The sequence below is a fragment of the Mytilus californianus genome, unplaced genomic scaffold, assembly GCF_021869535.1.
Source record: "Mytilus californianus isolate M0D057914Y unplaced genomic scaffold, xbMytCali1.0.p SCAF_2, whole genome shotgun sequence".
In the NCBI taxonomy this organism is placed as follows: Eukaryota; Metazoa; Mollusca; class Bivalvia; order Mytilida; family Mytilidae; genus Mytilus; species Mytilus californianus.
In genome coordinates, this window is record NW_026262668.1 from 111,719,411 (window position 1) to 111,732,482 (window position 13,072).

The following is a 13,072-nucleotide window of genomic DNA, read 5'->3' on the forward strand; positions in this document are numbered from 1 at the left end:
CAATTGCAACCTCAATAAGAATCATGCACTGTGTTCACAATAACAAATTGAATGAAATCCTATCTGATCTTACAGGAAATCCCATTTTTGACAACTATGAATCCACAAATTTGAATCCCATGATTATGAGATATTATAAAGGATGGTTCTGAGTGAAGTAAGTAAAATGATGCAGGTCAGCCTTAATTTTCATGAGGTAAATTTCTAACATTGTTTTCTTCTGTTTTTAGCACCAACTCCACTGACAACCACCAGTAACATGTTCAGTAATTCTATAGAGGGTATACAGGAGCCATCTGTCTCAACAGAACCCTCTTCATTACGACCAGAGATCTCTGAACTAAATGACAGCAGTACAGCTCATCTTATTGTCAGTTCTCCACCAAATACTAATGTCAGTCGTGACATTGATAACTCATTTCCTCGTAGAGGGATGAGTGTATCAAATTCTACTGTTGAAACTTTTATACCTTCAACCCCTTCAGAAGGGGAAACATTCCAGAAAAATTTTAATGTAATGCTAGAGAAAAATAATCGTGTTCTTCAACCCCATCAAGGTCATAATCCAACTGTTGAAAGAAATACACACAAGCGTAGCGATGAAGAACTTGCCATCTCTGGTAATACCTTGATATATGGAAATGAACTGCATAATATAAATAATAATTTATCTCTAAATGACACTCAGTTGGATAATGTCAATGAAAATTTAGATACTTCTTTAGTTCAAAGTGATGTGTTAAATATGAATACAAGGCATGTTCATGCACCTATTCCATATCTGCAGAACCAAGTTCACAGAACAGGTATGGGAACGCGACCCAAAAATGCTAATATAATAAATGCTGGAAATAAAATGGAGACTAAAAAAACTTTTTTGGAAAAATTATTTGGACAGAGAGGATTTAATCCTTTAGGTTTTTTCCACCTGGGTTCAAAACCCTGGGGAAAATCAAACGTTAATGGGAATGTGCAATCTCTAAACACTGAAAGTGACAGTGGTGTTCAGTTAAATGAAAGGATTAGTGCTACACACCAACCCTGTATAAATCCAGGTCTTAGACCAAACCAAAATAGTGCTAACATATATAATCAAACACCATCAAACCATGATCAACAAAACAGACACAAAGAATTAGTTGTCAGTATACAGAATGGAAGGCCAGTCCATAGGCCTACAAATATTTCCAATCCAATTGGAACAGACACTTCAGAAGACTCAACAGAACCAGATGATAGAGTTTTGCCAGACCTCTCTGATGAAATTGGAATTGCTCGTATGGAGATGTTCCAGCCACAGAAGTTTAAACTTGTGATAAAAGATAAAGAAAATGATGAAAAGTACTCAAAAAGTACTTCAGATATATCTCCTTACAAAGACGAGAATGGAGTATTGAAACTTCATCGACCTGATTCACTAAAATTAAAGGGACACAACTACAAAGTCAACTCTAGTCAAACATATCCACAGAACAATATACAAGACAGAAAATATAAAATAAAGCGCCGTGTGAAAACACCTGTGAAGGTCAAACATGGACGTTTTTCATTGTATGATGATCGGTTAATGAGTCAGTATTGTAATGAAGATGAAGATGAGAATTATTGTATGAAACAGACAAGTGCTAGTTTGTATCAAATCAAAAAGTGCTGTGATGACAATTCTGTCAAAATTAGTCACTGTAATTGTTAAAGTTCCCTCTCTCTAGACTCTAGATGATAATCACAGATCTGAGCTTGTATTATGTTTAGGATTTGATTCAAGTATACATACCAAATTGCACTTTGTTTTGTGTTTATATTGTTCTGTAAATATCTCATTTTACAGGCAAGTCTTTATTCAGTTGAAATCCTGTTTCTTGTACTTTCACAAACTAAGTAGATATATTCTTCCGGAGGCATTAATGAAGTCATTTGAAATATCAGTTCAAACCGATAGGCAGTGCTTTTTTTTTTGCATGCCAAATTTTCTGAAGGAAATAATGAAGTCTTTTGAAATACTGTATCAGTTCAAACCGATAGGCAGTCCTTTTTTAATGCATGCCAAATTTTCCCTGGCTTATATCATCAATCATATGTAGTTTGAAGAATGGAGGTTTATGATGTTGTAGTTTTTTACCATACTCTTTCATAAAATGAATACACATTTGAAAAATGTTGCATATTATTTTTTTATTTAAATCAATAGGAAATCATTTGTGGACATATTAACATAAAGCATTTTTATTGATTGTTTCCTTGTTAAGCATCTAGTGGCAAGTTGTACATTGATTGATTGGTTTATGAGTGCCAAATGAACAGTAGCAGATATAGCATACATATTCGTGATGAAAACACTTCAATGGCATGTTTATAAGGGTCTCACATTTACCATCACTTTGCGTGTTTGTCAACAAATTTTGTAAACACAAAAACTTCAAAAGTATGGGTAGGACATCAATATTTTGCACATTTTTCTTACATAATATGTAATAATATTTTTTGTGAAAATTAGCAAATTGATTATGGTAGATATTTAGTTTTGTTAAAAAATCACCAACTTTGAGAAATACTTTTTGTGAACACAAAATCTCCAAAGTATGAGTAGGACTGGTACACAGTTTTTTACAGGTGGTGTTGTGCTTTGTATGTTGATGAGACTAAGCAAATCATTTATTTGTGAAAATTGAAATAGGTTCCTTGTGTCTTAAGCTATCTGTCTGTCATTAAAAGTAGATAGATATTAAGTGCTTGAATTTCAATGAAATTTGATATATATCTAAAACCAGATATCCTGAACATGCTGAATTAATTCTTGGTGTCAAAATCAATTCATTTTCCGACATTTTTAATTTTTTTCAAATGACTGCCAAAATAAGTAAACATTCAAAGTGCTAAGATTTCAATAAAATTTGATGTCTAGGTTAGAAAATGATTTGACTTGATTTCTGGTGTCAAAAATTATCTATCTATTCCAATTTTCATAATATCTGTTGGTTGCCATTTTCAAAATAGCATGGTTTTATAATTAGTACATCATGTACATTAGAACTCTTTTTCATTAACCAGTAAAATTCATGTTTCGCTTTTGATTTGAAATCCATGAAAATTATTACCCAAGTAATATGTTTTGTTTTATTTGCATCAGTATTAATTATTTGTTTCTGTGCCTCAGAAAAATGTGGAAGTGGGGCCCTTGCTGACATGTCAATTATCTGTTATATTCTGCTTTGTACTAAATCAGCCGGCTGAGTTATATTTATATCGTTTAAACACACATCAGTCTTACCAACAGGTCTTTGCTCTTAGTACTAAAAGCTGTATGCTTAGCAAAGAAACAGCAAAATACCAATTATAAAGTCTTTGATTTAATATTGCTGTGAGTTGCACTCCATGTGATCATGCTAACACTAGACTACTGAGGCAGTATATCTCTGTTTTAGATGCAGATTGCATCACACTTTTTGTATTATATAAAAAAGAGGTTTACATTTTGCTGAATTAGATATTGTGATGATTATGTAAATTTTCTATTAAAGATAGACCCATAAGTGCAAGTGTCTATGGTGCTTTAGTAGAACAAATTATCAATTTTTTTTTTAGAAATAGTTTGTATTCATCAAAATCAAGAAAATTTATATCATAAATATCTAAATTATTAGAGATTCAACAAATTTTCAGCCTTGTTTGAGGCTTTTTTTTTTATTAAAGATAAGCTTTCATTACATGTCTTATTTTAATATATGAATTTCACTGCTCTATTATATTAACTTGCCTATTCATAATCTAAAACACTCAGGATAATATTTTCAAAAAACATATGCCAAAGTGTAATGATTGGTAATCACTATCCTTAAACATTAGAATTCAACCAATTTACTATTTATTTGGTGCACAAACTGTAATATTTACCATATTTCTTTAGATTTTAGAAAAAGAAATACTAGGTAAATGAGACTGTTTACCATCACTTTTTTCTATTTCCATTAAATTATCTAGACATTGTAAGAAGGGGACTTCAGGTTGTGATAAATATTTGTGTTCTGATTATCAGTGCTAAGTGTTGCAGTGTTGCTTATGTTTTAGTGCCAAGTGGTCTTGTATGTGCAAATCATTTCCAAATTTGTAATCCTTTTCAATGCATTATTATTGGTTGAGTATCATTGTATGAAAACTCAAACAGTAAATAATTTGTAATTGAAATATACCAGAAATTGTGGAAAAATTCTTCAATACTAAGACAACAGTAATATCATTTCAATGAATATTTAATACAAGTAACTAATTTTATCATGCAATAGTTAAGTTACCTACACTTTTAAATATCTGCAATTTGTGTTTAAGTTTTTTTAAAGAAGTGGTAAGAAGTAGATATTTCCTGTTTAATTTAAAGTAATATTTTGTTTATATAAATTCTGTATTAAATTAATGTGACTTCACTTCCAATCTTTAACAACCTTAGTAAATAATGCTGAGTTTATCTTAACATTGAAGTGGTTAACAATTTTATATTTTCTTCTCAGTCTTGCTTTACATTGCAGCAGACCATTAAATAATTCTTTGTAGGAGTGGGGGAATAACTCATATTAAATTAGTCTGTCTTTTTAAACAATTTATTCATGAAAAGTCTGTGGATGAAGTCTTATGGTAGCCATTCTTATTATGATTTGATATCAACAGACAAATTTTGTAACTGCTTATTTAAATACCTGAGTCCATATCAAAACCAATCATGTTTGTCAATTTTTTTTTAAATATCTGGAACTAAAAAAGCTGTTTATAATAAATTGTGGGATAAAAATCTGCTTATTATTAAAAAAATAACATTTGACAGCGATTATATACTGTATAATTAACATTTATTCATGATCACTAATCAGTATTTGAGCTTATGTATATTTACTAACTGTAAAATAATGTCTCTACACATCTTTCTTCTTATATGAGCAGAGAACAACAGTTCAATTTCTGTATACGGTACCAGTTTTTTTATGCCTCACCTAGGGGCATTATGTTTTTCAGTCTGTGCGTCCGTTCGTCCATCTTGTCCTGCTTCAGGTTAAGGTTTTTGGTCGCTTCAGGTTAAAGTTTTTGGTCAAGGTCGTTTTTGATGAAGTTGAAGTCCAATTAAGTGTACCATGTTCCCTATGATATGATCTTTCTAATTTTAATGCCAAATTAGAGTTTTGACCCCAATTTCACGGTCCACTGAACATAGAAATTGATAGTGCGAGTGGGGCATCTGTGTACTATGGACACATTCTTGTTTTGCTGTCATTCAGTAGAATATGGGTCTTTCTTGAAGCTAAATGTTTCAATTTCTAAAATAATGCACTTTAAACAAATATGTGTGCATTGTAGAAATACGTAAAGTTTATTATGAAGATTTAAAACTGACCAAAATGCTTGTCACAGGCATTAGATTTTTTTTGTCACTAAAATTTGGTCAAATAACTTTATATTTTTGGATAATATACATATATAGTGATGAATGTGTATGTTATTTATAACAGTGCCATACAATTAGTATTGTGTTTGTTCTGTTTTTATTATGTTTAATACTGTTCATTATTTTAGAATGCAATTGTACTTTTTCAGCTCATCTGGCCCAAAGGGTCAGTGTAGGCTATTGCCATTAGTCGGTGTCCATCCTTACTCTGTTAATATAAGTGTACATGTATGATATAAAAATCTTTGATTTTAATTGGCATGATATATTTTTTTGAATAACCTTCACTATATTAGCTCTAGACCCAAATACATAACATTTGAGAGCATCAAAATCAAAAAGCAACTCCACATAATATGTCCTAAATAACCTGCCCACCTAAATTTCCTATGGAAAATAACAGAACCAGTTCAGTAAAATATCTGTATTCTGATATTTTGACCTGTTCTTTATCGAAATTATAAACATTTTGTCTTACCAGGTACATGTGATTGTTTTCTCAAACTTTGCAGACAAATTTTGTAAATAACGACCTCAAAAGCAAATTTCAGTGATAACACTTGCTTGCCTCAAGATAATTGCACTGGCACAAAGATTAAAGAGCTGAAGGATGAAAGTAGTTGGTTTGCATTGTTGAATCAACTGTTTTGAAAAATTGTCTAAGTTATCAATAAAAGTCCTTTATTGTAATGAAAATTTCAAATTTAATCCTATTTAATAGGCAACCAATCAATTACACAAAGTACAAATCTAAAAGTTCCTGAAATCTAGTCCAAAGCCAATAACATCTTATAAGTACTGTTAAATCATATTCTGAAAGGCTAAAGTATCAATCTGTATACATCGTATAGTTAATTGTTCTTCAAGCAGAAGTGCAATAAAAGTTTGTTTTGAAAAAAAAATTTTTAAGAACCTCTCATAAATTACATCTCTGGCTTCAGATGTTTACAGCAGCAATCTTCAATAATAAATAATGTATCTTATGTTTGTCAAATTAGAATGTTCTTTTGATTGTTGATTAAAGCAGCTGGTCTTAAAAAGGTCTGAAGGGAAAGTCTCTCACATTTATCCAGTAGATAAAATATTGAAGAACTGGATTTTCTGTCAGTAGCACACCATCTAGTTTTATTAACATTTACTTTATTTTGCCAAAATTACTTAATATCAACTCTGCTATCTCTCTTTACTATATTAATGTAAATATTTTTATATTAAGAGAGGGAATTGATTAGGATATTGAACAAGATTTAAATGGAGTTTTTAAAGCATTTTCAGTAATATACAATATTTGACAGGTCACAATAGATATAAAAATTGATAAGTTATTTTTATGAAATGTGAGATAATGAAACTTGTCTTGCATAATATTGCAGTACATTGTATTATTATCTCTATACATTTCCATGCTTACTATCTCCTCACATTGGAGTTTTACGATAGGTTATACTTTTTTTCATACTACAAATACTGACCACAACATTGAATGATTTTCAGTAGACAACACCTTGTAAATGTGATACAGGTTGAGTCAGTCTTCAAACTGTTTGCACATTTATAATAACCATGAGAAGAGAATTAACCTTTTGATTTTCAAGGTCAAATGTCTAGCTAAAGATGGCTTATATTGCAGATTGAATCACAGGTTGAAAGAATAATTTGCCACAATTAAAAACATTATAGTCATTCAAATTTGTGGGGCTTGATGATTCTTCATTTCACAGTGCCCTTGTTTTCTACATAACTTATAAGGTTGTAAATAATATTATATACAGGAATTTCTAACTCCTAAGTATTGTTTATTATTATCACATGTGCCATGTTGTTGTGAACAAAATGTTTGTTACTTATTAGCTATGCTGCAAGCTATTTTATGCATTAAAGTAGTTAAAACTCTGGTTTAATATATATAAGACCCATGTTCCACAACAGTCAGAAAGTTATGCTGAGATGTACTCTGTAATTTTAACCAGTTTTAGATACCAACTAGAATTGGCACAACCATACATCAATGTAGCGTTTACTTTACCGTGTGTATCTTGACATCCTCACAAAACAAAACAAAAAAGACAAACATTTACACATTCTACATTTATATAATCATATACAATGGGCAAAACACTCAAATGGCCAGATAGCAAAACTAAAACAAAAATAGTCTCCCATGAAATATTAACTTGCCCCCGTAAACAGAAATATCATCAAAAATGGATATCCACCATTGTGAATGCTGCTGAAAATTGACTTGTTTCACTATCCAGAAATTATAAAAACATTATTCAAATGTGTACACAGTGATATAACTTATGAAATCATTCTAGAAGGTTATAAGTTAATAAACTGCTTCGCTGAGCGCAGCTGGATACGCCCACAGTGGTCCAACCCTGAACAGTTGGGGCAAAAATGGACACAATATTCAAGCTTGATACAGGTCTGAATTTGGATTGTAATCAAATATTTGACATATTATAGGTTTCTGAAAGAACTTGAAATTGGTTATATGAATTGAATTTATATTCAATTAAAGATTTCTTGCTGTTGTGCAATACACTGTGCTGTTGCGCAATACTTAGTAAATCTGTTGTCGGACTATAAACAAATAAAGTTAAATTAATTCTCAATGTCATATTAGAAATTTATGAAAATGTAAAGGGAGCTTACATCAATAGATATAAACAATTCACCAAAGTTTGATGAGAATTGCTGACAGCATTTTTGAGTTATTGTCAGAAAACTGGAAAATCCCCCCTTTTTTAATGAATAAAACCCCATAACTCAGAAATGATAAATGAAAAATTTATAAAATTCTAAACAGAGCTTACATCAATAGATATAAACAATTCACCAAAGTTTAATAAGAACTGCTGAAGTTATTGTACGAAAACTGGAAAATCCCCTCTTTTTTAATGAATAAAACCCCATAACTCAGAAATGATAAATGAAAAATTTATAAAATTCTAAACAGAGCTTACATCAATAGATATAAACAATTCACCAAAGTTTCATAAGAACTGCTGAAAGCATTTTTGATATTTATGTCAGAAAACTGGAAAATCCCCCTTTTTTATGAATAAAACCCTGTAACTCGGAAACGTAAAATCTAAAATATATAAAAATCGAAAGGGAGCTCATGTCAATAGATATAAACAATTCACCACAATTTCTTGCAAGTTGGTGAAAGCATTCTTGAGTTATTGTCCGCAAACGGGAAAATCCCCTTTTTTTTTATGAATAAAACCCCACAACTCGGAAAAGTAAAATCTAAAATTTATAAAAAAATGAAAGGGAGCTCACGTCAATAGATATAAACAATTCACCAAAGTTTTATGCAAATTGGTTAAAGCGTTTTTGAGTTAATGGCCGACATGTTGACGACTGACGGACAGACGGACAACGGTATACCATATTACGTCCCTTAAATGGGCGTATAAAAACTGCAGAAAGAGCTGATGACACAAAATTAATACTAACAATCAAGAATGCTGCTAAAATTGACCACCATTCAAAACATAACCGCTCGACTCAGTCACTCCATCTGCAAGGTGAAATGTCTACTTCTGTCCAACATGTAAAATTTCCAGTGCCAGTCCAAATTTCCTGCCCTTCATTCTTGTCAAACCACTGACTTTCCATGTCTATCTAATAGATTTATTTGTTATTTGTTAACTAAATATTTATGAAATATTTGCCACTGGACATGAAGCAAACAACAATAAATCAGGACATCTTCACAGTATGTATGCACATGTCTTAGAAACATATAGAAATGAGGCAGAAGATATTAAAAGGATAAAAAAATCATAAAGTCATAAAGTCATAGAAAAACTGACAAAACTATGGCAAAAAAAATAATAAACTGTTGACACAGAGAGTTCTCGCCTTTCGGTTTAAATTCAGAAAAAGACAATTTGATGGACCGCAACATTGCTTATTAATCAAAGTTGCTGGACCATGAACTACTAGTGGACAGGGCCTCGAAATAAGTCAACAAACTGAGATATACAGACAGTCATGTAATTTTATAGAAAATATCTTTGTCTATTTAAGTAGTTTCTATCAAACTAACTTAAGCAGAAAACTTAACATTGAAAATTGGTAATTAATTAAAAGTCACTGGACCATGACCTATGGGGACAGGGCCTCGAAATAGTTATCAAACTGATAATAAGTGATATGAACTGATAGTAATGCAACTTAATACAAAATATTATTGATCTATCACAAGTAGTTCTTATCAAACTAACTTAAGCAGAACACTAAACAATTGTTGACGCCATCGATGATGATAATGTCATAGTCGCCAGAAAAGCAATACCTATGTCTCACCTTCCGCAGCTTTCTTCGCAGGGGAGACAAAAAACAATGAAAAGACAAACACTACACAGAAAACTAAAGGCAGAGCAGTACAAACCCCATCACATACAAGGGTAATATCAGCTGCTCCACTTGGCCAGGAAGGGTATGCATACTCTGCTCCACTAAGCCAGGAAGGTTATGCATACTCTGCTCCACTTAGCTAGGAAGGGTATGCATACTCTGCTCCACTTAGCTAGGAAGGGTATGCATACTCTGCTCCACTTAGCCAATAAGGTTATGCATACTCTGCTCCACTTAGCCAGGAAGGGTATGCATGCTCTGCTCCACTTAGCCAGGAAGGTTATGCATACTCTGCTCCACTTAGCTAGGAAGGGTATGCATACTCTGCTCCACTTAGCCAATAAGGTTATGCATACTCTGCTCCACTTAGCCAGGAAGGGTATGCATACTCTGCTCCACTTAGCCAGGAAGGGTATGCATACTCTGCTCCACTAAGCCAGGAAGGTTATGCATACTCTGCTCCATTTAGCTAGGAAGGGTATGCATACTCTGCTTCACTTAGCCAATAAGGTTATGCATACTCTGCTCCACTTACCCAGGAAGGGTATGCATACTCTGCTCCACTTAGCCAGGAAGGGTATGCATACTCTGCTCCACTTAGCCAGGAAGGTTATGCATACTTTGCTCCACTTAGCCAGGAAGGGTATGCATGCTCTGCTCCACTTAGCCAGGAAGGTTATGCAATCTGCTCCACTTAGCCAGGAAGGGTAGGCATACTCTGCTCCACTTAGCCAGGAAGGGTATGCATACTCTGCTCCACTAAGCCAGGAAGGTTATGCATACTCTGCTCCATTTAGCTAGGAAGGGTATGCATACTCTGCTCCACTTAGCCAATAAGGTTATGCATACTCTGCTCCACTTACCCAGGAAGGGTATGCATACTCTGCTCCACTTAGCCAGGAAGGGTATGCATACTCTGCTCCACTTAGCCAGGAAGGTTATGCATACTTTGCTCCACTTAGCCAGGAAGGGTATGCATGCTCTGCTCCACTTAGCCAGGAAGGTTATGCAATCTGCTCCACTTAGCCAGGAAGGGTATGCAAACTCTGCTCCACTTAGCCAGGAAGGGTATTCATACTCTGCTCCACTTAGCCAGGAAGGGTATGTATACTCTGCTCCACATGTGTCACTAGTCATGCTGCTCATGGCAAGTACAAATTTGGTGATGTAAAAAATTATCAAATGAATGCATATATATGATATTGTACCAAAGATTGCTCCAAGTTACTGAAATCAAGCATAAATGTTCATCATATTTTTCTAAAGTATTATGAACAAGTAAACCTGACCTGTGAACCAACTGGGATATATTTTTTAATTCACAATGTACTGTAAATTCAGAAATTATTGTGAGGTTTTTATTAATGCGAATAATGCGACTGTAACAGTGGTTTGATTCCGCCTGTGTACTTTATCCGGAGGAAGAAAATCCCCGGGAGTGATTTTTATCCACCAACAAAAAATCACTAGGGTTTTCTATCCGGTCCAGTCTAAAACATCCACCAGTCATTATAAGGTTCTAATAAGGTTTTTTTGAAGGGGAAATATATTTAAAATGTGGCTTAATAGTTTTTAGTGTATATGAAAATTGCATAGTTGATTCGTGTAAAAAGTGGAGAGTGTTCATCCAAGGAATATTCACACTAATGTTTTTGAACCCGGAATGATTGCACTAGTTATTTTATAACCGGCGGGATTAATTACAGATTCAGATTCAAGATTCAATAGTTTATTAAAGTCTCACCACATACATACAAGTATAAACACATTATAATATCAAGTACACAATATAAAAATTTAGAATGCATGTGCCATTCTTAAAAGAACTATGAGAGACTGTTATATACAATTATAAAACAACAGAATTAAAACATAATTTTGTTATTTACACAAAACATAAAAGTGCAATATCACCATGCACATTCAAGGATAAAACCTGTTACATGTACATAAAAAAAAAAAAAATAACAATGATTTTTTAACAGTATAAGATACTATTTCGTCGTAATAAAATATTATGGCAGGTTTTGGCAACAGAACTACAAACATTTTCATTTTTGAACAAAAATATAAATTTTTCATCATCTGACAAAGTTAAAAACATATTATTATGTTGAATTATATCAATAAATAAAGACTGCCTTAAATCTTCATATAATGGACATGTTAACAGTACATGTTTTTCATCTTCTATATCATCACAATTGAAACATAATCTTTTATCTAAATCTAATCTTTCGTAACGACCAGTTTCAATTTTTAAAGGTGCTACTCCACATCTAAATTTCGCATATGCACTGTGATATCGAATAGGTATATTTTGCAACAAATATTGTTCAGTAGAGTATGAAAATTTAAACAATTTATAAGTTCTCAACTTATTTCCTTGACCATAAGAATCAAGCCTTGTACTCCATTCAGTTTTATAATTATCAAAAATATTAACTTCTAACTGATAAATTATATTTTTATCCAGTATATAATCATCTACATTACAAAATCTGTCCATATTGTAAAGTTTCAACATATCTATAACTTTATAACTCCAATTTTTAATTTTATAACTGCTTTTTCTAATTGACCATATAAATACTTTATAATTTATCCTGTCTTTATCCATTTTTGTACACCTTGCCCAGTGTCTTAAAATGTTAGACCACTGTTTAACATATGGAGGCTTCCAACCCATGTCACCTGAAACAGCATCATTGGGGGTATACTTTCCAACTCCCATGTAAAATCTCATGGCTCGGTTCTGAACTGCTGAGATGCAGGAGAACTCACTTGTACCCCAAATAGCTGAGCCGTAATTGATGACTGACCAAACTAAAGTGTCAAACAATTTGGTAAAAATATTGTGTTGAAAGCCACCATGTGCTTTACATTACACTAGTGCTTTAGATCCATTCATTGATGAAGTGATTAGTACTCATTTTGAACACACGATAACACAATAATGCTTATTAACGAATGAGATTTAAATAGTTTTTCTATGCAAATCTATAAAATCATATGCTTTTAAATTGTCACTAATTGTAATATTTATATTTATTGGATTGCCGAAGTTTTTCTATGAATTTGCTTTTCGGTCGACTTGGATATTAAATCATATCTTCTATGTCAATATCAAAGGATGCTTCTGTAATTGAAACTTTATGTAAGAACAAATCTGCTCTTTAAATTTGGTTTGTATCAAGTTCAATGTCCTGATCATTGATAAAGTATTTTGAGTTATAAAAATATCCTCCTCCTCATCATCAATATTATTTA

The 13,072-nt window shown here is 32.3% G+C and overlaps 1 protein-coding gene across 1 annotated transcript in view; it reads left to right on the forward strand.

The window, feature by feature from the left end:
• The window catches only part of LOC127728571 (bone morphogenetic protein receptor type-2-like), a 56,768-nt gene extending 49,447 nt beyond the window's left edge, over nucleotides 1–7,321 (forward strand). The window contains exon 11 of the mRNA XM_052236045.1: nucleotides 231–7,321. Within this exon, the coding sequence (XP_052092005.1) occupies nucleotides 231–1,693 (1,463 nt within the window). The 3' untranslated portion in view covers nucleotides 1,694–7,321. The remainder of the gene's footprint in view (nucleotides 1–230) is intronic.
• Nucleotides 7,322–13,072: the final 5,751 nt, after the last annotated feature.